This window comes from Trachypithecus francoisi, unplaced genomic scaffold, assembly GCF_009764315.1.
Source record: "Trachypithecus francoisi isolate TF-2019V2 unplaced genomic scaffold, Tfra_2.0 Contig01603, whole genome shotgun sequence".
Lineage (NCBI taxonomy): Eukaryota > Metazoa > Chordata > Mammalia > Primates > Cercopithecidae > Trachypithecus > Trachypithecus francoisi.
The window spans coordinates 65,540-93,085 of NW_022681445.1; the positions used below are offsets into that span (position 1 = coordinate 65,540).

At 40.5% G+C, this 27,546-nt stretch overlaps 1 protein-coding gene across 1 annotated transcript in view; it reads left to right on the plus strand.

Moving 5' to 3' along the window:
* Positions 1-27,546, plus strand: part of PHEX (phosphate regulating endopeptidase homolog X-linked) — a 227,189-nt gene that overhangs the window by 27,188 nt on the left and 172,455 nt on the right. Inside the window, 2 exon segments of the mRNA XM_033195320.1 lie at positions 19,464-19,550; positions 20,560-20,786. Coding sequence (XP_033051211.1) covers positions 19,464-19,550; positions 20,560-20,786 — 314 coding nt within the window.

Genomic DNA, 27,546 nt, shown 5'->3' on the forward strand with positions numbered 1-27,546 from the left:
GAGATGGCGGGCGCCTGTAGTCCCAGCTACTCGGGAGGCTGAGGCGAGAGAATGGCGTAAACCGGGAGGCGGAGCTTGCAGTGAGCTGAGATCCGGCCACTGCACTCCAGCCTGGGCGACAGAGCGAAACTCCGTCTCAAAAAAAAAAAAAAAAAAAAAAAAAAAAAAAAAAAAGAACAAGTATTCTCTTATGCTTCTCTAGAGCTTCTCTGGATGTCACTTAAAAAAATTGCTACCAATTTCCCTTTTTTTTTTTTTTTTTTGGAGACGGAGTCTCACTCATTCAAATGATTCTCCTGCCTCCCTGATTCAAATGATTCTCCTGCCTCAGCCTCCCAAGTAGCTGGGATTACAGGTGCCTGCCACCTCACCTCGCTAATATTTTAATTTTAATTTTAATTTAATTTATTTTTTTTAGACAGAGTCTCACTCTGTTGCCCAGGCTGGAGTGCAGTGGTGAGATCTCGGCTCACTGCAAGCTCTGCCTCCCAGGTTCACGCCATTCTCCTGCCTCAGCCTCCCGAGTAGCTGGGACTACAGGCACCTGCCACTATGCCTGGCTAATTTCTTGTACTTTTTAGTAGAGACAGAGTTTCAACATATTGGCCAGACTGGTCTCAAACACCTGAACTCAGGTGATCCACACGCCTCGGCTTGCCAAAGTGTTAGGATTACAGGTGTGAGCCAGCGTGCGCAGCCCCAGTTTCCCTTTGTTCCCTCTTCTTTCTCATCGCTAGGAGATCCTTAACTTGAGTCCACAGTCTTCCCACAAGAGGGCTGTCAATAAAATTCAGGTAGGGATTGGAAAAATTGCACCTTTATTTTCACTAACCTCTCACAGAATTTTGGCATTTTGTTTACGAATGTAGGCAACAAACCCTGGTGCTATTAGCAGTGCCTGTGACTTTGTTACCAACAGCAATTGTGGTTATTTTTCTACCTTATTGCAGATGTTGCAGGTATCTTGAAATGTTATGTACATGCATCACTACTTCAAAATTATAGTAGTTGCCAGACTCATTAGGGCTTGGCATTTAATGAATTAATCAAATAGCATATATATATTAATAATTTCACACAGTAAAAAATGTTTTGCCGTGTTTTGAAATACCTGTTTTCCTTTGTAAGCCTATGTTTCTTATACACTTAGAAACATTATTCTCAGAATGGTCCATAGGTTTCAACAGACTGCCCAAGAGATGTAGGCAGAAAAAATCATTAAGAACCCCAGTGTATATAAGGATTGCTGGAGCAAGATTCAAGAAGGCATAGTTTTATTTAGCTCCAGCTTCTTGATCCATCTTAATTCAGGTGCTTGGAGTGGCATTGGCTATTACATGGCCTCATGGGTCCACTCATGCCCAAATCTTTGAGTACTTCACTGTCTAGACTCCCTGGGTAATAAGAATGTTACTGACAGTTAGTATGTGTTTATGAGGATATTAGATGAAACTGGAGTTTGTGCCAGTAACAACCCTTGAACTGATTAAATGCAGGCTTTATGATTGTCTATGCCATGGAACCCGTATCTTTTCAGGTGAAATTACTAAGGTTTGCCATGTGCTTATCATGAAAGCAGGGCATTAAAGGTCAATTCTGGGCCTGGCAGTGTACATCTGTAGTCCCAGCTACCCAGGAAATTGGAGAGAGAGGAATGCTTGAGCCCAGGAATTCAAGGCTGTAGTAAGCTAAGATTTGCCACTGCACTGCAGCCTGGGTGACAGAGCAAAGCCCTGTCTCAAAAAAAAAAAAAAAAAAAGGTCAATTCTTATTTAAAATGATATAGCTTTTGCTGTGGTGTAATTAATAATATTTGTGAACAGCACAAGTGATTGAAAATAGTAATACACCAAGTAGAGTGTTTATTCATAAGTAGATACATGGTGTACAAAAGAGCTAGCTTGTTATTCAATATTGAAGACAGGGGCTCTTGACTGAACTTAGAAGGTTGGGGAGTAAGGGAGTGGGGGAACTGCAAACCTGGAGGTGCTAGGAGCTAAGTCCTAAGGGTCAGACCCAATATATATAGCTTGGCTTTGTTGGAAGGAAGGAATGAACAGGGCCCTTGGTGAGAGACGCCAGGAGATAAAAGATGTTGAAATCCATTGGCGAGATTTTTGACTTGCAGCAGGGAATGCTAAGGTTTCTGAGAAGTGGAGCAACAGCCTGCAAAATGCTATGCATGGGAATATTGGCTGAAAAAAATGAATGGGAAAGCAGACAAGGGGGCATTTTTGTAGCATAAATATTGCCACACATTATGAAAAGTTTCCTGTGAGTTAGCTTGAATGTTGTAGGAGGAAAGAAACATTTCACTTTAGAAGATTGTGGACTAAATTTAGGTTCCTTTGACTAAATATAAGTTCCTCAGCATGACTAATGACACAGGATATGTGCATCCTGAGAAAGACATATACACCCACAATGACACTTCTCCACCTGCCCACACCCAGGTCCTGTTTTACAAGGTTGGTATGTTTAAGTGTATTTTACTTTACAGTTGTTCAGAAGGATTGCATATTTTTGAAAAACTATTTCCTGAAAGAGGATGACTGTTTGGAAAGGAAAGAAAAATCCTAGTTGGCTTTGGTGGTAACAGTTGGGAGGCATACCCACGTGAGCTTTGGTGGTAACAATTCCTGAAGCTTCTCCAAGGATCCACGTGTCCCTGCTGTTGGTTGCCAGAAGCCAGAATAATAATGGAACTGAGAATATGGGATTTTAGTGAGAACTTTCAGGGGCATCCAGATTTCACAGCAGAAGCAGATGATTCAGATGTCCTGCACCTTAGAGAGATGGGTGAATCCCTACCTTTACCATGCTCTGAGTTGGTCAATGGCAGAATGGAAGCGCTATAAAAATTAAAAAGTTGGTTGCATGCTAGCATTCATAGTGGAACCGAGTTGAAAATTTTATCCTTGTATTTCCATACTCTCTGATTAGATGGTTTCAGCTATGCTCTCACCCCCAATTCTGAGAACTTTTCAACTGTGACTGAGGTGTGGAGGGGTCAAGCATCTTTACAATGTGACAAAATCCCCATTTCTCCTCTGATTTACTACTAATGGGGAGATATTTCAATTCATTACTGTGAAGTGAGCCTTTAATAGATTTTAAAAATTGTAAGAGTATATCACCTAGGGAAGGACCTAACAGGGCTGGGCACTTTATTGAGGTGACCTTATTTAATAATATCATTAGTTATCATTTATTGGACTCTGCACAGAGCTCCCAACAGGTAAGATGTAAGATTTATCTGCCTTTTACAGATGAGAAAACAGAGGCACCAAGCAGTATAACTAGCCCAAGGTCACACGGCTGATATGCAATTGAGCCAGGATTAGATTTGGGCCATTTGACCTTTACCGCCTGGTAAAAGCCCTGAAAACTAGAAAGGTGATATTATTCCTGTTTTACAGTTGTGCAAACTGTGGCTTAGAGAGGTGTATTAGTCTGTTTTCACACTGCTATAAAGAAATACCTGTGACTGCGTAATTTATAAAGGAAAGAGGTTTAATTGACTCACAGTTCTGCATGGCTAGGGAGGCCTCAGGAAACTTACAATCATGGCAGAAGGGGAAGGAGGCATGTCTTACATGGCAGCAGGTGAGAGAGAGTGAGCAAGAGCAGGGAAAATTGCCTTATAAAACCATCAAATCTCTTGAGAACTCATTCATTATCATGAGAACAGCATGGGGGAAAAATGCCCTCATGACCTAATCACTCCCATGAGGTTCTTCCCTCAAAACGTGGGGATTATGGGGATTACAATTTGAGATGAGATTTGGGTGGAGACACAGAGCCAAACCATAACAAGAGGTTAAGTAATTTACCCATATTCACACAGCTAGTGACCGATAAAGATAACTTCCAGAGTCGTATTGTCCAATAAAAATGTGAGTCACAAATGCAAGTCACATGTGATTTTATGTTTTCTAGGAGCCGCATTTTAAAAAGTAAAAATAGTAGCAGCTGGAATTATATATTTTATCTAACCCAATATATCCAAAATATTGTCATTTCTACATGTAATCAATGTAGAAAACTTATCCATGAGGCATTTTCTCTTCTTTCTTTCCTACTAAGCCTTTGAAATGTGGTGCATATCTTAAACTTGCAACACTTCTCCATTTGGACCAGCCAGATTGCAAGTACCCAGTAGCCTCACAGGACTACTGAAAAGAACAGTTCTAGAGTGGTGGTTCTTGACCCTGGCTGTGCAGTGGAATTACTAGGGAGCTTATAAAACACAGATGCCTGAGGCCCATTCGCAAAGATTCTCATGGAATTGATCTGGGGTGCTGCTTGGCTGTTAGGATTTTTGTTTGTTTGTTTGTTTGTTTTTTGAGACAGAGTCTTGCTCTGTTGCCCAGGCTGGAGTGCAGTGGTGTGATCTCGGCTCACTGCAAATTCTGCCTCCCAGGTTCAAGCGATTCTCATCCCTCAACCTCCTGAGTAGCTGGGATTACAGGTGTGTACCACCATGCCTGGCTAATTTTTGTATTTTTAGTAAAGACGGGGTTACACCATGTTGGACAGGCTGGTCTCGAACTCCTGACCTCAAGTGATCTGCCTACCTCAGCCTCCTAAAATGCTGGGATTACAGGTGTGAGCCACTGCGCCTGGCTAGATGTGAGGATTTTTAACCACCTCCCTCCCCACCAGGCATGCCCAAACTAACTGAAAAGAAAACTGTAACCTTTGTACATTGGCTAAGTTTCTGTGAGTTTTCTGAGATAAGAATCATTCAAAATGACCACTCTGGTAGTATATTTTGCTAGTTGACATTAATGAATGCCAAGCAGTGCCCTAGCTAATTTATTAATTTCTCTCCATTTACATTCCCCAACGTGTTGACCAAGTCCCCAGAATAACATAAGAAGAGAAGAGATTTTTTTTTTCTCCTGCTGATTTACACATTGCTCTGGATACATACCACTGAAAGTAGATTCAGACATAAAATTCTACTCTTTTAATTGAGGTCAAAGGTGTTGGTGTCAGCCTGGAATCTCTGAGCTGTGGAGAAGAGGAAGCTGGGGTTTGAAAGCTGCAGGTGGCTGCCAGAATGAGACAAGTCTAGTGGGGAATGCGTGGGAGGTGCTGGGTGAAGAAAGGGGAGGCAATTGTGGTTCGCCTGAGGTCTGAAGGCTGCACAGCCCGCTGTGTTTCAGGACATTCACAAAGCTGCCCTCGCCAGAGGCCTCGTGTCCACCTTCCCACTGGACCAAACTTTTGATTCTGCCCCTGAACCCTGGATATGAAACCCAATACTCAAGAATTAAAATGTCTCATCTCACCCGGAGGTTCAGTTGCCCTTATAATGCTTTTGAAGTCATTGGAATAATTTCTATATTGGCTTCTTTCATTTAAATCCAAATATAACTTCAATATTTCTGACATATTTATTACTTTCCAGAATGAAAATACTAGGTCTTCTGAAGTGGTACCTATTTAGTTATATTCAATTTTGTTAGTTATGTTTATTTGACTTCAAATTAAGCCGGAGAATATACAAACACTGCAGAGTCTTCCACAGCCTTACCAAAATTAATACTGTATTTCATCAAATCAAAAATATTGTCAACTGTAAGATGTACCATTGTTTCACATGAGCTAAAGAGTAAGCTATTACATGATGCCTTTTTATCACTTGGAATTTTATTTTGTGTTCATTGAAGTTCTTTTAGCCTTACTTAGACATTACTTTTTAAAAATATTTTAACTTTTATTATAGGTTTAGGGGTACATGTGCAGGTTCATTATATAGGTAAACTCGTGACTTGGGGGTTTGGTGTACAGATTATTTAGTCATCCAGACACTAAGCATAGTACCTGATGGTTGTTTTTTTTTCTGGACCTCTCCCTCCTCCCACCCTCCACCCTCAAGTAGGCCACAGTATCTGTGGCTCCCCTCTTTCTGTCCTTGTGTTCTCATTATTTGGCTCACATTTATAAGTGAGAAGATGCAGTATTGGCTTTCTGTTCCTGCATTAGTTTGCTGAGAATAATGGCCTCCAGCTCCATCTATGTTCCTGCAAAGGACATGATCTCATTCTTTTTTATGGCTGCATAGTATTCTGTGGTATGTGTACCACATTTTCTTTATCCAGGCTATCATTGATGGGCAGTTAGGTTGATTCCATGTTTTTGCTATTGTGAATAGTGCTGCAATAAACATGTGTGTGCATGTCAGATATTAATATTTATCATTGTTTTACATCCATTAAAAAGGACAACAAAAGCAAAAAGATTGCTTGAAGTACTTCTAAAATTTCTTCACAGTCTCTTTGATTTAAAATCATCAATGTTTTTGTTTTCTCACAAAATATTGTGCTCTCTGTCTCTCATCAAGAACAGTGGCGATTCAACAGTTCTTGAAAAAGTACTCCCTAACTGCCTCAGGGATTTTTGTCCAAGATGGCCTTTTTGGATATGCAGTAAGTTTTTATTTCATTGCAAGTCATGATGAAATTTTCCTGAAGACATTTTAAGTGGCAATTTACCAGCCATGTACCCAACTCATTTGAAATGCCGACACTAAGAATGGCTATAATCAAATTCCTGTATGGACAGGCAATGGTAACTACGTTGTGACTATGCCTGGTGGATGGTTTGAAGATGGATTCCAATTTCAGTGATGTTAAGATGTGAAATAAATGTGCATCTTAAAACTGATGAAATATGGCATGTAAATTATATTTCTGAGAATCCAGGCTTTCCAACTGCTTGTCACATTCACCATGCTTATTTGCTTTAAGCAATTTTGCTGAGACTTGTGGGATTCCCTGCCTCAGCATACCTTCGCTTTAGTGTACAATGGTATATAAACAACACTCCCTCACTTCCTTCTTCCACTTACTCCAATTTGTAGCTACAAAGCTGTACTTTTGCAGCTTTGTAGTTCATCCCAACCATTAATGTACACATGAACTACCTGGGAATTTTGTTAAAATGCAGATTCTGATTCACTAGGTCTGAGAAAGGACCTGAGAGTCTTTAGTTCTAGAAAGTTCTCAGGTGATGCCCATGCTGCTGGTTTGGGGACCACACATTTAATAGCTAGACTTTAGTATGTCTAAGGACATAGTATGTCCCTGAAGAAATTCAGTACCTCTCCAGGGTACATGGATGTTTTAATTTTTCTTCCATTTGTATTATTATTTTGATGAAAACATATATATTGCAAATTTCTTTGCCTTGCATTGGGTAAATACAAAGACAGCAGGAATTTTGTATGTCTGATGTTATGGTACAGGGAGAGAGATTTTTTTCCCCCTTAATTTGTTTTATGAAAGATTTGTTCATTTCCTTTTCCTTTGCTCTCTTTCTCAAACTTGGGAAACGAATTTATTAGGAAATCTGCATGTAATTGCAGATTAATAACCTACCCATTAATACCACATTAGTTCATCATGATTAATAGCATCTATGTGAATACTTAATGAATTTGTAATGATGGACTATTTGCTTTAAAGTGTCAAGAGAACATTCCATGTAAAAAGGCATTACCCGTAACAGGAAAATTAATTATATGCTGTTTGGATAATAGCTTGTCACAAACAAGATATGTTTGTTTGGAAAGCCTCATTAGTATTGATATTTGCACAGTGAGAGGTACTTTTTAAAAACATTCATGAATCTTTTAATTTGTAAAATGAGAAGGAAATTTTATTTTCATGAACAGTTAAATAGGTGTAGGGACTGACATTTATGAAAGAGAGCAGCACAAACACAAATATGTGTTAATATACTCACAAGTTTGCCTATGTCACTAGGCAGAAAGACTTCCTATAGTGGCCATTTAGATTAAGTTCCGAATTGAACTGCTTCTGCTACCGCTGGTCTATTCTAAATTCATAAGTCCACTTCCTCAAGGCCCAAGCATTTCTTTTTTCTTTTTTCTTTTCTTTTCTTTTTTTTTTTTTTGAGACGAAGTCTTACTCTGTTGCCAGGCTGGAGTGCTGTGGCACAGTCTCGGCTCACTGCAACCTCCGATTCCCTGGTTCAAGCGATTCTCCTGCCTCAGCCTCCCAAGTAGCTGGGATTACAGGCACACGTCACCACACCCTGATAATTTTTGTATTTTTAGTAGAGACGGGGTTTCACGATGTTGGCCAGGATGGTCTCGAACTCCTGACCTCGTGATCCGCCTGCCTCGGCTTCCCAAAGTGCTGGGATTACAGGCGTGAGCCACCGCGCCCGGCCGGTCCAAGCGTTTCTTGATATTAATTTTATTTCTTTAGAGAATCATTTGTTTTCTCTATTGTCTTCACTCTAATTCTGTGATGTCAGCAGTCACCATTGTTTATTTCTGTCTTTGCCCTATATCTGAGGAAGTGAAGGTCAAGAAGATTATGTGACTTGCCTAAACTGATCCAGCCATATAATTTGTCCCCCACAGATTATGGGTCTCTCATTTCAAATGTCTCCAATTTTAACCCCGGCGGAAAGAGTTGCAAGCGCAGAGACTCTGTCTAGCTGGTGCCTTTGAGGAAACCCAAGAAGCCCAGTGTGATTGGAGCTCTGAGTTGGAAGGGAAGAGGGATAAATGACAAAACTGAAGAGAAAGGCGGGGGCAGAGCATACAGGCTTTGTAGGCCATGTAAAGATTTTAGACTCTATCCTAGGGCAATGGGAAGGTGTTTGTAAATGTCATGTCGAGGGATGCAATGAGCAATATGCTTTGCTAGAGCGTGCTGCTGTCTGTGGAGAATGGCTTGGAGGAGGTAGCTGACACATGGTGACCAATTCATGCTTTTCCGGCCCCATCACACTGACCTGTTTTCTAGCTTGATATCCAAACGAAGGTAGAGTTTGACTTCCTTGTTACAGGAAATACCAAGGCATAATTGTTTATCCTTTTTTCTATTTTCTCCTTAGGTCAACATGAAAGATCATTGCTTCTTCTTTGTTGCCCTTGATTTCTTTGAACTTAGGAAGGTATTTTGTCAAGCAAGCACCCCCACTCATGGGGCAAAATCCTCCAGGGAAGCCATGGCAGCTACTGGTGGGCATGGTAGTTAGCACTCGTTCTACCAGCACTTTTGCCCCTTTGGGTTCACGGCTTGTGCCAAAGGTGATGTTGCTTCCCCGCTTTTGGGGGAGATGATTCTGGATAGAGAAGGAAAGAAACGCTTACGTCTAATCTCTCACTGTCAGAAACCCAGTTCTGGAGGAGTAGTCTCCCTCGACCACACATTGTGGTTTGAACAGCCAGGAATAGAACCCCTCCTTCTCTCACCTCCTCATAGAAGGTGGGAGTGAAAACAGGGGCTAGTTGGGAAGTGGCTTTTTAAACCTATGTTTACAGTGTTTTGATGCCACTTTCATAGACGAGGGAGGAATTGTCTGAAGCTTAGATTTTTTAGGATTTCAGAGATGTGATGTTATCTCTCTTCCTCTCTTGAGGGTGTGGTATAAACTGGAATTGAAAATAGATAGCCGGCTGGGCGTGGTGGCTCATGCGTGTAATCCCAACATGTTGGGAGGTTGAGGTGGGTGAATCGCTTGAGCCCAGGAGTTCGAGACCAGCCGGGTCAGCATGGTGGAACCTCATCTTTACTAAAAATAAAAATTAACCAGGCACTGGAGCACATGTCTGTGGTCCCAGCTACTCAGAAGGCTAAGGCAGGAGAATCTCTTGAGCCCAAGAGGTGGAGGTTGCAGTGAGCCGGGATCGCACCACTGCACTCCAGCCCGGGCAACAGAGTGAGGCCCTGTCTCGGGGAAAAGAAAAAGAAATACCCTGTATGGTATTCTTTCTTTCACTTTGAGAGTCTTTCTGGCATACTGTTGATATTTTTTCCACTCTTGAATCTGTGAATCAACCCTCACATCAAACCCCTATTGCATTTTACGTTTAAGAAAAGAACTTTTTAAAACTGAGGTTGGCAGAACTGAGAAACTAACTTAGACCTAAATGGGCCAATGCAAGGGAGTGTTTCCAAAACAAAACAAAGTGTTTAGTGTCCTCCTTGAAGAATGTTGACACCAAGTTAAAATGGAGCTGCAGAGTGAGGAAATCAGTAAAGACAGGACAAAAGCTCCTTTTTTTTTTTTTTTTTTTTTTTTTTTTTTTTTTTGAGATGGAGTCTCACTCTGTCACCCAGGCTGGAGTGCAGTGGTGTGATCTTAGCTCACTGCAAACTCTGCCTCCCGGATTCACACCATTCTCCTGCCTCAGCCTCCCGAGTAGCTGGGACTACAGGCGCCTGCCACCGCACCTGGCTAATTTTTTTTTGTATTTTTAATAGAGACGGGGTTTCACCATGGTCTCGATCTCCTGACCTCGTGATCCACCTGCCTCGGCCTCCCAAAATGCTGGGATTACAGGCGTGAGCCACCGCGCCGGCCAAAACTTCCTTTCTTGATTTGAGGTAGGGTAGGAATGGCAGAGGTGGGAATCTGGGCTGGTGATGTTTCCTGGGATTGCAGGCATCAAGAAAGACTGGTGAGTGCTGTTGGTTTAAAGTAGTGATTCTCAAAGTGTATTCCCCTGACCTGCAGCATCAACTTTACCTGGCAATTTGTTAGTAATGCAAAATCCTGGGCCCCCCCCAGACCTACTGAATTAGACACTCAAGTTAAAACACAGCCATTTGCATTTTAACAAGCTCCCCCCCCCACTTTTTTTTTTTTTTTTTAAATTTTTGAGACGGAGTTTCCTTGTCACCCAGGCTGGAATGCAATGGCACGGTCTTGGCTCACTGCAACCTCCACCTTCCGGGTTCAAGCGATTCTCCTGCCCAGCCTCCTGAGTAGCTGGGATTACAGGCACCCACCACCACGCCCAGCTAATTTTTTTTTTTTTTTGTAATTTTAGTAGAGATGGGGTTTTACCTTGTTGGCCAGGCTGGTGTCGAACTCCTGACCTCAGGTGATCCGCCTGCCTCTGCCTCCCAAAGTGCTGGGATTACAGGCATGAGCCACCGCGCCTGGCCTAACAAGGTCTCTTGATTTTTCCAATGTACACTCACGTTTAGAAACCACTGGCTTAGACTAGAGCAAAATGTGAGGTCAAGCCTTGAGGACCAGCCAACTTTGTTCTGTTCTAACCTCACTAGGCCTCCTACCTCTGGTTAGGTGCCTCAGGAATGTGTGTCCCTGGTCAAAAATAGGATGACAGGACAAACAGAGTAGATGGCTCATGACAAAGTCATTCCACCACTGCAAAAAGAGTTATGATGTAACCAGGGAAGGTCTTTCCTTCAGTTATGGTGGAGAGATCTGTCGGGGAATTCCATGAGGGCATAGCTGCCTCTGTTTAGCCACTGGGGGCCCACTCTCCCAGGAAAGCAACTTGCAGAATTTTTCTGGGTATCTGATGGTTGAATTAACTGGAGTCAGAGACCTGAGTCCAAATCCAAGCTCTAACTTTTACTGATTGAGTCTCCTTGGACAAGTTCTTACAGTTTTCTTGCCTGTAGAATGGAGTTATGATATATGTTTCTTAGGATTGCTGGGGAGGTTAATTGAGGTTGTGTATTAATATAATACACCTGGCACAGAGCTGGCGCTTAAAAAATGAACACTGTTGTTACTGGTCCTTGGATATCTTAGGATTGTTCAGGAGGGACCATTGCAGGGAGTATATAACCACACACGGCTTTTTCCTTGTAATGTTAAGATGGATAAAATAGGAGTTAGAGGCCAGGTGTGGTGGCTCACATCTGTAACCCCAGCACTTTGGGAGGCCAAGGCAGGCCGATCACTTGAGGCCAGGAGTTTGAGACCAGCCTGGCCAATGTGGTGAAATCCCGACTCTACTAAAAACACAAAAAAATCAGCTGGGCATGGTGGCAAGTGCCTGTAATCCCAGCTATTCATGAGATTGAAGCAAAGAATAGCTTGAACCCGGGAGGCACAGGTTGCAGTGAGCTGAGATCATGCCACTGCACTCCAGCCTGGGCGACAGGGTGAGACTGTCTCAAAAGAAATAGGAAGGAGAAAAAATATATATAATTAGAGTTAGTAGTAAAAATGTGATATGAAAAAACAGGATAGATTTATTTTAAACCTCAAGTTTGGCACAGACCTTACATGGAATTATCTGCTAAGATACAAATATCTAAATAGGAAAGCTATTTATATTGAGTTAAAACATCAGATTGGCAGATTCATTATAATGCTATGCTATCAAAGAATAATGCTAAAAATGAAATTATTTTGAAGTATCACCTTGATAATTCTTATAAATTCACTTATAAGTGAACATAATAAAAGAGTTACCTTCTGTTAGAGTTTTGTAGTATCTAGCAATTTTATATAATTATTTTCATTATGGACAAAGAGGTCTTTTGTGTTAAAAGGGGACATTTTTGTGTTATTTGGTAACCCATGATTTAGATTGATTTAGAGGATATTAATCTTCTTAAAATCATCTCTGCACCTTTTTCTTAAGTTGATGCTTAACGACAATTATCATTTATAAGATGATCATAAAAAATGAACAGAGAAAATAATTCTGACAGCTTCTATCCCTATATTTAGGTGGGAGTTTTCTAGAGGAATGAGAAATAACAGCTCTTATTGGCTTTTCAGTGTGTCAAACAGATGCAGTTAATCCCATGTGTGGCTGGCCGTGGGGCTGAGGAACTGCCAAGCTGAGCGTCACACAATTCGTGTGAAAGTATATGAGAGTTACAGGATCCACGGGCCGTGACTTAGTTAACTTGAGTTTTATTTTTTAATGAGAATAACAACAAGCTTTGCAAGCTGATTTAGAGTCTGCAGGTTTAACTGCATAAGGGTTTAATACCTTTAATACCCACGCAGTGCGAGTTAGAAAAATGAAAATTTTCAGTATAGTAAATAAACTGAGGAACCTGGAAACCAAATTGAAATCTGTAGCCTAGAAAATCAACAAGGGCTAAAAATAGGATTAGAGGCAACATTCAACCGTAGACCATCCAAAGGTAGTTTCTAAGTACCACCAAAGGAGAAAGCAGGCCATGATATAATAAGTTTTTAAAAAGTGTAGGTCTAGAGAACATCCTGTTCATTATGTAGATGTGGAAGCTTCAAGTGTAGATTTGGTTTTCCAGAGTTTTAATTTTCCATGTTCTTTCTTTCACCAGAATCAGAGGGCACTCCCTCTAATTTCCAAAAGAGAAATGTTACCATAATCTGCCCAAAATTGAGAATTTACCTTGGTGACATTGATGTGAAGATTTTAGAATGCAGTTGCTGGCTAGGTATAGTGGCTCATGCCTGTAATCCCAGTGCTATGGGAGGCTGAGTCGGGAGGATCACTTGAGGCCAGGAGTTCAAGACCAGGCTGGGCAATATAGCGAGACCCCATCTCTACAAAAATAAAAATAAAACAATTAGCCACGGCATGGTGGTGTGCACCTGTAGTCCTAGCTACTTGGGAGGTTGAGGTGAGAGGGTGACTTGAGCCCAGGAAGTTGAGGCTTCAGTGAGCTGTGATTATGCCTGTTCTCCAGTCTGGGTGACACATAAGACGCTGTCTCTAAAAGTACCCATTAAGCAAATCAAGCAAATGGCTCCGGGATTCACTGGTCTCTTAGCAAGTAGCCAGAGGACCCCTTTTAGAATAGGCACATGGAAATATTGTAGGGTCAGGAGAAAGAACACAAAGGAGGGTGCTTTTTAAGAGTTCCTGTGCTCCTGAGCCACTTCATTCAAATGTCAGCTCAACATCAAGGTTCTTGGTAGATTGTTGCTCACAGGCCTAAAACTTTGCATATGTGGAGTTTTTGAGAAATGTATTAGGTGGATATGTCTTAGATATTGTAGAAACTTTAAATGATTGGCCTGAGCTCCAGATGGCTGTTATGAACTCTTGACTAAGCAGGGTACTATAAAATCCTCAAAGGCCTCATCCTTCCTTTGGAATTTCCTTTTTGTATTCTAGAGCACTCAATAAATGTCGTGTCTGAGCAGCAGAATTGAATGAGGACTGATAGTCCTCCTTCAGCTTCCGAGCATAACTAAGTATTTTTTTCTCCCCAGTATAGAAGAGCAGGGCATTGGGAATGGATGATAAAGCTGAGACCACTGATGAAAATAAAACGTAGGTACCCTTAAAACTGGCATTCATGAAAACAGATGAATGAAATCTTGGATTTCATTGTATGATATAAGGACTGAGATGTGAAAAAAAGAGATTGTGGTGTTAGTATGATCAGGGCATTGCTGATTGTAAAAAGAAATAATAAAAGTAGTCCAGCTTCTCATAGTTCTTTTTCAACTGGACGAAAGTCTCTCTCAGACTTTCCTTGTCAGGAATTCAACTCAGCGAACATTAACTAAGCACCAACCATGCCAAGCTCTGGGTCCTGGGTGTTCAAACATGAATGTGACCCAGCCCCTGCCCAAAAGAGTATTCAATCTAATGGAGTATAGCCGTTGTTAATGCCAGTGTTTTATACCAAAAGTATTTCTTGGTGATATTATTTGAGTCCCAATGACCAAAAATATCTTTATTATTAAAATTCTCACATGTTTCATCCCCTTTGAGACTAGGCTTGTGTTACAAAGGCATGGTTGTCCACACCATGGTCAAAAAAAATTTTAGATGGACTATAGATCTAAATGTGAAACAATAAAGATTTTAGAAGAAAACATAAACTGTCACTGCACGCGGTGGCTCATGCCTGTAATCCCAGCACTTTGGGAGGACGAGGTGGATGGATCACCAAAGGGCAGGAGTTCGAGACCAGCCTGACCAACATGGTGAAACCCCATCTCTACTAAAAATACAAGCTGGGCGTGGTGGCTCATGCCTGTAATCCCAGCACTTTGGAAGGCTGAGGCAGGTGGATCACCTGAAGTCAGGAGTTCGAGACCAGCCTGGCTAACATGGTGAAACCCCACCTCTACTAATAGTACAAAAAATTAGCCTGACATGGTGGCGCATGCCTGTAGTCCCAGCTACTCGGGAGGCTGAGGCAGGAGAATCTCTTGAACCCGGGAGGCGGAGGTTGCAGTGAGCTGAGATCGTGCCACTGTACTCCAACCTGGCGACAGAGTGAGACTCCGTCTCAAAACAAACAAACAAAAACAAAAAATAAAAAAATAGTCGGGTGTGGTGGCACGTGTCTGTAATCCCAGCTACTTGGGAGGCTGAGGTGGAGAATCTCGTGAACCTGGGAGGTGGAGATTGCAGTGAGCAGAGATCGAGCCACTGCACTCCAGCCTGGGTGATAGAGCAAGACTCCATCTCAAAAAAAAAAAAAAAAGAAAAGAAAATGTAAACTGTCTTCTGAGTTTGAGATGGGCAGAGATTTCTTGAACAGGATATGGTTACATGTGGTAACCATGGAGGAGAAAAATGGACAAGTTGAACTAATTAAATGATTTCAGTTTATTACAAGATACCATTAAAAATGAAGTCTATGTAATAGGGGATATTTTATAATATGTTCAAAAGGACTTTTATGTAGAATATAGAAAGCGCTTCCACAAAATAATAACAAAAAGGTAGATTGCTCTATAAATATGTGATATAGACTTGAATAAGTATTTTACCATAGAGGATGTTAGTTTTCTTGGTTGAGGGTAGTGATTGGAAGGGAGCACAAGGGGCTTCTGGGGTTCCAGTAATTAATAATGCTGGTTACTTGAGCGTGTTAACTTTGTGAACATTCTTCACATTATGATCTGTGTACTTTTCTGCATGTTGTATTATTTGTGTACTTCTCTGTACTTTCATTGAAAAAGTTTATATAAAAAAAGAAAATGGGCCGGGTGCGGTGGCTCAAGCCTGTAATCCCAGCACTTTGGGAGGCCGAGACAGGCGGATCACGAGGTCAGGAGATCGAGACCATCCTGGCTAACACGGTGAAACCCCGTCTCTACTAAAAATACAAAAAAAAACTAGCCAGGCGAGGTGGCGGCGCCTGTAGTCCCAGCTACTCGGGAGGCTGAGGCAGGAGAATGGCGTGAACCCGGGAGGCGGAGCTTGCAGTGAGCTGAGATCCAGCCACCGCACTCCAGCCTGGGTGACAGAGCAAGACTCCGTCTCAAAAAAAAAAAAAAAAGAAAAAGAAAATGCTTTGTTGTCCAGGATGAAGAATGTGAGCAAAATATTTTTGGAGGTTAACACTGATTGCAAAATATGTCTCCCCATTTAGAACTGCCTCTACTATAGAAGCAGAGGAAATGTTGAGAGCATGGGGCTTTGCAAGGTGGCTAGAGCAGGTCCAGTTTGTGAAATAGTCCTACACACAGCCTGGCAGTGTCTTAGGTTAGCGTAAGTCCTTTGGTCACCAATATCCTGAGAAGCAAGCAGGAGAACAAAAACAATTATGGAGGAAGCACTGGAAACAAGCTTGATTACTTGACAGTTTTGTATAGGGCTAATTCTGCCTGTAATCCTGTTTAAGTCACCACTTATTGATCCCCGTTATCATGTGCCCAGGTACCGAGATGGGGGCTTTCTGTGTATTAAAAATTTTTAATCCTCAGCACAATCCTGGGAAGCATGTACTCTTATTATTTGACTTTACAGATTAAGGAACTGGGGCTTAGAGAGATTAAATAACTCGCTAGAATTCCAGCTAGCAAGTTGCAGCAAGCTGCAGCTGGAACCCATGTCTGTGTGATTCCAAAGCACCCCCCTCCACATGTCTATTATGTTGCCTTTAAAAAAAATTTTTTTTATTTGATGGAACATAGTGAGGAGAAAAATACTTAGTTTTCAAATTTGATGATCAGAAGAACTTCTCAAACCAATTTTAAAGTCTGAGGTTTGCTGTGCTATAGTATTTTTTTTTTTTGAAATACAGTCTCACTCTGTCACCCAGGCTGGAGTGCAGTGGTGAGATCTTGACTCACTGCAACCTCTACCTCTCAGGTTCAAGCAATTCTCCTGCCTCAGCCTCCCGAGTAGCTGGGACTACAGGTGTGCGCCTCCATGCCTGGCTAATTTTTGTATTATTACTAGAGGCGGGGTTTCACCATATTGGCCAGGCTTGTCTCAAACTCCTGACCTCGTGATCTGCCCGCCTCAGCCTCCCAAAGTGCTGGAATTACAGGCATGAGCCACCGTGCCTGGCCTGCAGTTTTATGAACTGCAGTTGTCCTTTGCGGTTGTAAGGTGGTAAGAAATACCTGGGTGGGGTGGGTTGGGGATTGAGAAATCCTCCAAGAAACAACACAGGCTATGATTGGAATGCCCCTGTATGGGTGACCCACGAGCCTTTCTCAATGCTTTGGGGACATTTTAATAACCTGAGTAATTACCTGTGGTAGGCAGGCTTTGTTTTCTACTCATTAACTCTCCAGGCTACATTTTGTTCTTCTTACTGCTAATTCACATGCAGAGATACGTAAAATGGATGCTGTCAACTGATTGCCACATCACTGTCTGCATATCAATGCTCTCCTGTCTGCTTGGGCTAACAGAGAAGGAAAGCAGAGAAGGAAAAGGGTATGATAAGGAACTTGTGATAGCCGAATCTGTTTTAAAAGCCAAATTCTGGTACAGAAACCAGAATTTTGACATACACGAATTATTGATACTCGGGCATGGCTAGTGTTTTGCGATTGCCCTATTTAGCATATGCTGGTCCTCTTTTTCCCCTCCTTGTGATAGATAGCACGCCTTGGGAGCAGACACAGGTAAATATTTCATGCTTTTAGTTCTTTTTGCTCCTGTGGCTTGTTTGGCCCTTAGGGCATTCATGCTTTTTAGCCCGTGGAGTGTTTATAGCATCAGAACATCATCACAACCCTAAATGAAATTTGGATTATTTACTTCTAAGTATGTTTCCCAAACAGTCTAATGACTGTGTAAGCAATATAGTGGAAGGGCACAGGAGCCGATTTGAATGGAAATATATGTGGATATGGCTTTAGATCTTTTAGTCTATTAAAAAACGTCTCCTTTAAAAAATCCTTGGGGACCTGGTGCGGTGGCTCACTCCAGTAATCCCAGCACTTTGGGAGGCCAGGGTAGTCGGATCACCTGAGGTCAGGCATTTGAGACCAGCCTGGCCAACATGGTGAAACTCCATCTCTACTAAAAATACAGAAAATTAGCTGAGTGTGGTGGTGTGCGCCTGTAATCCCAGCTACTTGGGAGGCTGAGACAGGAGAATTGCTTGAACCCAGGAGGTGGAGGCTGCAGTGAGCTGAGATCATGCCACTGCACTCCAGCCTGGGCGACAGAGTGATACTCTGTCTCAAAAAAAAAAAAAAGAAATAAAAAATCCTTGGGGCTAGTTGTCTTGATTTTATTATGATGATGATACACAAGAAAAAAACACCAAACAATCTGAAATAATTGAAAATACATCCAACCCAATTTAACATATTTCACTGGAATCTATCTAGTTATATGGACTCGTTTTAGGTATAGGTGCTTAGTTTTAAAAAACTGGACAGGAGCTCTGGGTTGCATTTTTTTTTTTTTTTTTTAAACTGTAGAACTTCTAGTTTAGAAGGAAGATTCCTCTTCAGGAGATACATAATTATGTATTAATTTAATTAGTGCTGTACATTTTGTCTTGAAGCTATTCAGAGTATTATGGGAACATCTGTTATACTATGGTTATGATGGCTGCTAGTTGTTTCCCCAAATGCCTTGACAAGGCAGTTTGACATAGTTCGGTGAAGGCAGTGCCCTGGTGCTGCAGTCACCACAGGGATTTTTCATCTTGGCTTTACGTTGGTAGACTGATACTCTCAAGTATGTTCCAGGTTCTCTTTTCGGGAGATGGTTGTTTTCATTGAGTCCTGGCTTTCCTCTTTCCTTATTTAAGGAAATAGTGACAACTATCATTTTCTACCTTCAAACATTATTATTAGTGATTTTATAAATAGAAAATTATTTTCCAGTTGGGCCTATGTCTGTGCTGGCTACCGTTGTATACACATGGACTCTTTTAGATGTCTAGGACTTTGCATGTGTAAATGGGCAAGTTTTCAGGCAATTCAGGTAGATTTTCCAATCTTGTCTCTCCATTTCCTGTCTAAAGAACTTCTTCCATGTCCACAGCATGTTTATTCAACATTGGATAAAACTTCTAATGGGAAATTTCTTCCGGGTGACCTCCCTGAGAGACTGGGCTGTGGAGAAATCTCAAGAAACACAACCCCGATGAAATTAGCTCCGTTGAGAATATTACTTGGTCCAGGAACAAGGGACAGAATTCAGTTATTTTTGATTCTTGAACAAATGAATTCTGTTTCCTTTTGTGTAGGTGGCTGAAGAAATTGACCCCTGTAGAAGATCCAGTCTCAGTTGGAAATTGAACTTTTGGTTTCTTTTGAGTTAGGAATGCCCTGGATAAGAGAATGTAAAACTGTTTTTATTTGAACCTCATGCAACTTGGAAACTGTTCTGTTGTCTGCATATCTTTGATAGATCTGTCTTTTCCAGGGTTGTCTGTCTTTATATTTAATTTTCTGGAGGTTGGAGTTGTGATTATCAAATGACTTCCAACTTGGCAGCACATGTGGGTGGATACTAATGAATCCTTTCTTAACCTTCCCAGAACTTTTGGAGAAATCGATCAGTAGAAGGCGGGACACCGAAGCCATACAGAAAGCCAAAATCCTTTATTCATCCTGCATGAATGAGAGTGAGTGATGAAGAAAACTAAATAAAATATTTACCATACCTATCCTTTAGAGTTCTATTAATGTTTTAATATACTGTTTGAGGAAGAAGAGAACTACTAAGAATTCTATTAATGTTTAAAAGTGTTAAAGGAATGATTGTCAAAGACTGGATTTTGACTACTCCCATCTTAGTTAATGTTGGTACTGGCTTGGTGGAGAAAATAATCTTATTTATATGGGTTGGATTCTTTGGGTATCATTTACTCCCTGAGAAACTTAGAAAAAGTCAACAGGGCAAACTCTACTGTATCTATTCAGAAACCAGAAGCCAGAAGCCAGGCCAAGTCTGGCTTGAGAAAGAGACTGGGAGGGAGTGCACCTACTAGAGCCTAGAGAAATCCAGATTCCCAGGCATGCCAGGTTACTGTGTCAGCCTAACAGGCATCTTTGTTGGGTCCTTAGCCCTGTCTCAACACCTTGGGTCTGATTGGAATTAGAACAGATACTGGTCACTTTACCTAGTCTGCCTTCTCAAGGCCATTGCAGGAAGAAGCCAGTGCCTGTGGAAGTGTGTCAACTGGTCTAGGATTTGGGGTGTCATGTGGTGAGCTAGAAAAGAGCAATAAAAGACAGGAATCTGAAGCATCACTTCTTCTTCGTTGGGTAGTGATTGGCTTTATTGAGGCATTCCTTTAGTTAGGGTTGTACCTTAGTCCCACCAAGTATTATTCATTGACTGGGTTCCATGTGGAGAGTCCATGTTTATTGTAGTGAATATCCAGCAGTTTCACTGGTCAGCTGTCCTGGCAAGAACACTAGGTGTAGACGGTCACATTGAAGTGTGGATCATAGGTAGTTCTGTCTCTGTGGTTATACTCATCTCACCCCACCTCTTTTACCTACTCCCTAACGGCTGAAATTTTAAGTTGGAGCCTTATGGGAATTTTGTCTTGAGAAGATGCACTTGAATTCTAGTATGTTGATCCAGTTTGCAATTCTAACTTTCTCTTCATATCTGCTCCCTTTCAGAAGCGATTGAAAAAGCAGATGCCAGGCCACTGCTACACATCCTACGGCATTCACCTTTCCGCTGGCCCGTGCTTGAATCTAATATTGGCCCTGAAGGGGTTTGGTCAGAGAGAAAGTTCAGCCTTCTGCAGACACTTGCAACGTTTCGTGGTCAATACAGCAATTCTGTGTTCATCCGTTTGTATGTGTCCCCTGATGACAAGTCATCCAATGAACATATCTTGAAGGTACAATGAGGACCCATTCATCTTCTTTGCTCAGTCCTAAATTAGCCTTTTGGGGTGCCATCCTGGAGAAAGAGACTCATGCTGCCTTAGTGAAATAATAACATAAAACATTTTTATTGACTAGTAGAATCTAGAATATTCCCTTCTCCTGGATTTGCAGAATGTATGCCATTACCACACAAGTTTTGTAAGCCTTTTGGAAAACTAGTGAATTAGTTCAAGTGATCTGTGATCTAGCCCTCATATGCCTACTCAGAGCAAGTCTAAGGTTCCTAAATTCCAGTGGGAAGGGGCTACAGGTCTCCTGTTGTTAGCAGAGACTTTCTGTGCCCTGCTCTTGTCCTTGCCTCCGCCTTCTCTTGACAGGAGAAAACACATGCCATGATTTTTCGTTCCTCTTTCACTAACATTTTCTTGTGCACACACCTAAATTCTAGTTATCAAATTCACTCTGAATATCTCCTCCCTCCTTTTCAAAGATGCAGCAAAACTTGTTCTGTTCCAAGTACTTGCTTGCGTTTCTGTTGGAAGACTACCATGTCTTCCATAAAGCAATGGGCCACATGGACATACCCTGAGGCAGATCACATTGGTAAAATCAGGAGCCTGTCCAAAAACTACCAACAGCTCAAGACTCACCAATGAAAGAGCTATGCAAGAATTCAAATAACATTTGTCAAATAGTTTTGTGCTTTGATCCTGCTGGGTTTTATTTTGTTTTACTTCCACAGTTACTTTGACTGATAATGAAAATGTTATTGCATGACTGATTTTCTCCCCAATTCTGTCCTTAGTCAAATCAGAAAATATTAATGAAATATTGATATTCAAATTTTAGACAGGTGTTGCCCTCATCTCATGTATTTTAACCTTCTAAAATCCAAATCTTAAAGTTCATCTTTTGATTTAGACCAGAGGTTAGCACATTTTTTGGGTAAAGGGCCAGATAATACATATTTTAGGCTTTGCAGGCCACCTAGTCTCTGTTGCAACTACTTAATCCGCTATTGTGTCTGGGAAAGCAACTGTGGACAACAAAGTATGGCTGTGTGGCGGGCTGGCCCATTGGCTGTAGTTTTCTCACCTCTAGGTTAGACAATGAAATTCTCAGTAAAAATCTTGGTCATTGAAAGGACTCCCTCTACTCGGGAGGAAATTCTGAGTTCCAGAGACAATTGTGTGTCTATGTTTGGTGATGAAATGAGCCATCTTCTAATGCTATCAGGATAAGATGTGCTATGTAAGACACAATGATGATAACCCATCTGATCTCTGTACTGTGTTGATATATCACTCATTTTTTGAAACTAGGTTTTAAGACTATCATTATCAATTCCAGAACTATTATGATGTTCTTTCAAACACCTTAAGTGGTGTTTTGAAGTAAACTGAAGGCTGTTTTCCAAACTTGAGTTTAAGTTTATGCGTTCTACTGAGTGATAGAAGATCTTGATTCACACACTGATGAATAATTGCAAGTGGTAGCCATTTTATTATCTTTCTCACCTATTTCTGGATCTACTCAATTGAATTTATTTCTTTAAAGTTTTTATTATCAAAATGTGATACAAAATTAAAGAATAGAATAATAAACTCCCAGGTATCTATCAACCAACTTCAACAACTCTCAACCTTCTGCTGTTATGTTTCTTTCTGCAGTTATGTTTTAATCTAGACCCCTCCTTTTTGAGGAGATGGCTAGAACGTTTTATAGCAAATCAAAAATATATCATTGCACAGTAAATACTTCAGTGCTTAGCTAGTGGAAAGGACTATTATCACAACCAAAAAGATAATCATAATTCCATAATTAACATCTAATAACTAGTTAATTTTCAATTTTCTGATTGTCTTAAACATGTCCTTAAAAAAACAAAACAGTTGGTCTTTGATTCAATCTCCAAATAAGAATCACAGGTGAACTTAGTTGATATGTCTGTTTTACTCCACAAGGGATCCCCCTATTTTTGTTTTTTAAACCACATTTATTTGTTGAAGAAACTGGAATATTTTTCCTGTAAACTGTCTTACATTCTGATTTGACTGTTTTCAGGGTAATCTAAAAGCTGACAAAACTTCTTGTTTACAGGAGAATCACAGCTTAAAAATGCAGAATAAATAATAGGAAGCTATCTATTTAAAAAAAAATCCCTAATGAAAGGATGGATTTGGTAATTGTCATCAATGGCTGCTTAAAACTATTAGGTAAATGGTTGATTGAGAAATTCATGATAGAGCAGACCGATATCACCTGTACCCTAATATCAATGATAGCATCGCTACAAGTGGGGCAACTGGATATTGTGTGCCTCCTGGTATCAGTTGGAAGTGCACGCTATCACCAGTGATGTTGTTGTGCCCCCACAATTGAGCCTCTAGTTTTAATATGAGCTTACAGAAAACATGAGGAATAGAGAAACATGGTAACCAGTTTTTAATAACTTGCCTTGTATACTTAATATTCAATTAAACTGATCCTAGAAACGCTAAAATGTCAATGATAGAATACTTTCCAAATGTAAGGAGGCACCCATGTACTTATTATTGCTCTCTTTTGCCAAGATGGCAGCTTGTTCCAAACTGGTATTTAACGTTGTTTGGCATTTGAGTGCGGCAAACGTTTGCTTAAGTTCTGTTCCTGTTTGTACCATTTTACATGACTGAATATTCACATATCTGAACTAATTGCCTTCCCTCAGATACAATGTAACTATAGTCTTCCTGATGACACATTTACAAGAGTTCGAGCATGTATCTAGAGGTGGTAGGAGAAGCTTTATTCTGAGAGCTGCATGAAACCCAACGAACCTGATACAAAAATTAGCGTACTGGTGGCTGCCAAAGTTGTAGAATTGCAAGTGTTGCTTTTTTATTCATTTAAAAATAGTTACAACTATAAAAGACAAAATCTAATTGGATGAACATTTGGAGCCCTCTCTACAGGTTTTATGGAACATAGTTTGAAAACTACTGGATAGTTAAAAAAAATAGGCTTTGGTATTTAAAAGATTGAGGTTCGCAGTTTAGCTCTGTGATTTACTTACTGAATATCCTTGTGCAAATTACTTCACCTCCCTGATCTCACTTTTCCCATGTGTACGGAAGGGTGAATTAGAATTACTTTAATTGTCATTGAGATTCGAAGGAATTGACTTTTGTGACAGTTTTCATGGTAGATACTGGTCCACGGTAGCACATGATACAAGGTTCAGAACCTACTTTTCAAGGATGACTGAGCAACTGGTCAGGACCATTTGGAGAATGTTTTTCTTTGACATGTGTACCCGATAGGCCTCTCAGAGCTCAAATTCAGTTGTGCAAGGAATAGGCATTTTGTTTAGTCGACCTAATCTTTGACTCTGAGCTCCCACCCAACCTTTTGGTGGGAAACTGAACCTTAGTCTAGGCATTTACCTCCCCTCTTGGTGGCCCCATTTCTCAGCCTTCTCCTAGGGTACTGGGAAACTCCAATACCAGTTATCTGGTTTCTGGGAAGAAATCCACTATGGAACCATGTAGCCCCTTCAAGTGTGCCCCTCTGATGCTGAGGTCCTGCGACTCCCATTCCTTCTCAGATCCTGCCATGTTTCGGGGACACTGATCAGTTCCTCTGCTTATGAGAATCCTTGACTTCTTTTGCGGCTTGAAAGATCCTCTTTCTGCTCTGGGGGAAATCCCTCTTACCCGAAAATCTCTTCTGTCAATGTCCTTAGGCTTCCTTTTCCATCAAATTCAATTTTCCTCGGTTTGCCTAGCTTTTCTAATCCCACAAACCCACAGGAATAAGAGAATGGCCTTCTGGGCAGGCACAGCACTGTGGGCATCCTTTTGGGTGAGCAGATGGTGCCTTTGGGTGAAGAAAGAGGCACCGTTTCTAAGGGGTAGATATATCCCCATGCCAAAGACATGCAATTTGGCCAGCAGGGATTGCTCCAATCTATACAACGTACTTCTGCAAAGCTCCCCTGTGGCGAAATGACACAGGGTTTGCTACAGGCTTAAATGAGATAAAGGGATTTCAAAAATACAGAAAACAATAGAAGTTAGTGACCAAAACATTATCTTGCTACACATGTTTGGATTTATTCTATGTCAGGAGATAGTAAGTATGAGGATTTAAGGTACAATAAAAGACGTGAGTATATGTGATCCTGAAAGAGTATTTGGAAGGCCAGGGTTGCCCCAGTGTGTATTTACTAGTTAATGAAGACAACAACTTAAAGTCATCATCTCTCAACAGCCCGCATTTTTCTGGCTCTCAGTAAAACTCGTAAAAAATAGCAAGGAGAAACTCTAAGAAAACTTGAAAAGTTTCTTTCTCTTTCCTTTTCCTTTTTTCCCAGGAACTGACAGAACCTAGAATTTTATTTTATTCTTGTATTTTTTATTGATACATAACTACACATTTTCATGGTACATGTGATAATCTTATACATTCATAAAATCAAATCATGGTAACTGGAATATATCCAATAATGGGATTGCTGGGTCAAATGATAGTTCTGTTTTAAGTTTTTGCAGAAATCACCAAACTGCTTTCCACAGTGGCTGGACTAATTTACATTCCCACCAGCAGTGTATAAGCATTCCCTTTTCCCTACATCCATGCCAACATCTATTATTTTTTGACTTTTTAATAATAACTATTCTGACTGGTGTGAGATAATGATGTATCTCATTGTGGCTTTGATTCGCGTTCCTCTACGGATAAGTGATGGTGAGCTTTTTTTCATATGCTGTTGGCCACATGTATGTCTTCTTTTGAAAAGGTCTGTTCATGTCCTTTGTCTACTTTTTAATGGGGTTGTTTGGTTTTTGCTTATAAATTGTTTATGTTCCTTGTAATTCTGGATATTAGACCTTTGTCAGATGCATAGTTTGCAAATACTTTCTGCCATTCTGTGGGTTGTCTGTTTATTCTGTTGATAGCTTCTTTTACTGTGCAGAAGCTCTTTGGTTTAATTAAGTCCCATTTGTCATTTTTTGTTTTTGTTGCAATTGCTTTTGGCGTCTTCATCATGAAATCTTGCCCAAGCAATTTACAGATTCAATGCTATTTCTATCGAACTACCAATGACATTGTCACATAATTAGAAAAAGGCTATTCTAAAATTCATATGGAATCAAAACAGAGCCTGAATAGCCAAAGCAATTCTAAGCAAAAAGAACAAACCTGGAGCCATCACATTACTGGATTTCAAACTATAGTATAAGGCTGTAGTAACCAAAACAGTGTGGCTGGTACAACTACAGACACATAGATCAATGGAAACAGCCCAGAAATAAAGCTGCACACCAACAACCATCTGATCTTTGATAAAGTCTACAAAAACAAGCATGAATAAAGGACTATGGTGCCAGGATAACTGGCTAGCCTTATGCAGAAGATTGAAACTGGACCCCTTACTTTTATCACATACAGAAATCAACTCAAGATGGATTAAAGATGTAAATGTAAAACCTAAACTGTGAAAACCCTTGAAGAAGATCGAGGAAATGCCATTCCAGACATAGGCCCTGTACTATATTTTGAAGTCAGGTAATGTGATTCCTCCAGCGTTGTTCTTTTTGCCCAGATTCCTTTGGCTATTTGGGGTCTTTCGTTCCGTAAAAATTGAGGATTTGTTTTCTCTTTTGTGAAGAATGTCAGTGGTATTTTGATAGAGGTTGTGTTGAATCTGTAGATTGCTTTCAGTGGTATTGTCATTTTAACAATATTATACTAATTCATAAGCATGGATCTCCTTCCTTTCTTTGTGTCCTTTTCAACTTCTTTCATCAACATTTTATAGTTTTCTTTACATGAATCTTTTATTTCATGGGTTAAATAGATTCCTAGGTGTTTTATATTGTAAATGATATTGTTTATTGATTTCTTTTTCAGATTATTTGCTTTTGGTGTATATAAATGCTGTTGATCTTTTTTGTATGTTGATTTTGTATACTCCAACTTTACTACATTTGTTTATCAGTTCTAATAGTTTTTTGGTAGAGCCTTTAGTTTATCCAAATATAAGATGATGTTCTGGGACAAGGCTAATTTGACTTCTTCCTTTCCGGTTTCGATGCCCTTTATTTATTTCGCTTGCCTAATTGCTCTGGCCAGCACTTCTAATATTGTGTTGAATCAAAAGTGCACAAAACAGGCATCCTTGTCTTGTTCCACATCTTAAAAGAAAGGCTTCTAATTTTTCACCATTCAGTATGATGTTGGTTATGTGTTTGTCAGATATGGCTTTTACTTTTTGAGGTGTGTTCCTTTTGTACCCAGTTTGTGGAGGTTTTTGTCATGAAGGGATGTTGAATTTTACTGAATGCTTTTACAGAATGTATTAGAATGATTATGTGATTTTTGTTTTTGGTTCTGTTAATGTGATGTGTTTATATTTAGTTACTTGCATTTGGATTTTCCATTTAATTTATTCTTTTTTGAGATGGGATCTCACTATGCTGCCCAGGCTGGACTTGGGTTCAAGTGATCATCTAGCCTCGGCCTCCTGAGTAGCTGGTACTACAGGTGCATGCCACTGCACCCAGCATATCGTGTCTTGATTGTGTATGTTGAACTATCCTTGCATCCCTAGATTAATCTCAATCATAGTGAATGATCTTTTTCATGTATTGTTGAATTAGGTTAGCTAGTATTTTGCTGACAATTTTTGCATCTATGTTCCTAAGTCATATTGGCCGGTAGTTTTCTTTTCTCCTTGCGTCCTTGTGCAGTTTTGGTATCAGGGTAATGCTGGACTCACAGAATGAG